This window comes from Cucurbita pepo, chromosome LG12 (genome assembly GCF_002806865.2).
Source record: "Cucurbita pepo subsp. pepo cultivar mu-cu-16 chromosome LG12, ASM280686v2, whole genome shotgun sequence".
In the NCBI taxonomy this organism is placed as follows: Eukaryota; Viridiplantae; Streptophyta; class Magnoliopsida; order Cucurbitales; family Cucurbitaceae; genus Cucurbita; species Cucurbita pepo.
The window spans coordinates 9,176,713-9,177,061 of record NC_036649.1 but is presented as its reverse complement, the minus strand read 5'-3'; the positions used below and the strand labels follow the sequence as shown (position 1 = coordinate 9,177,061).

The window sequence follows — 349 nt, the reverse complement described above, 5'->3', positions numbered from 1 at the left end:
AAAAAAAAAAAACTCATACGATTGTTGTGCCAAGATTCCCAACAACAATACAAAACGGAAAAAAAATGACAACCATATATAGCAAAGGCAAAACATTGATGGATTTTTAATGAGTTAAAGTCAAACCTGCAGATTCACTCCTGGCGAGTCACAATAACAAATGCCACCAGAAATTGCTTCTTCAACTCCCATTGCTGGAAGCAGATGCTCAATGCGTGGAATGGGGGTCATCCGATCCTGATTAACTATTGCCTTGAAAAGTGAAGTTTTGCCCGAACCCTGAACATCCCATGAGTTACATTCATCACACAAGAGAGAGAGAGAAAGAGAGGGAGGGGGGGGGGGGGGG

General features: G+C 42.4%; 1 protein-coding gene across 3 annotated transcripts in view; it reads right to left on the bottom strand.

Annotated features, from left to right (window-relative positions):
• LOC111807608 overlaps window positions 1-349 on the bottom strand; it is an 8,769-nt gene that overhangs the window by 2,311 nt on the left and 6,109 nt on the right. For all 3 annotated transcript variants that reach the window (XR_002816960.1, XM_023693405.1, XM_023693406.1), the window contains exon 12: window positions 127-279. Coding sequence is in view for 2 of the 3 variants with exons in the window: in XM_023693405.1 (XP_023549173.1) it covers window positions 127-279 (153 nt within the window). In the remaining variant the exon portion in view is untranslated. The remainder of the gene's footprint in view (window positions 1-126; window positions 280-349) is intronic.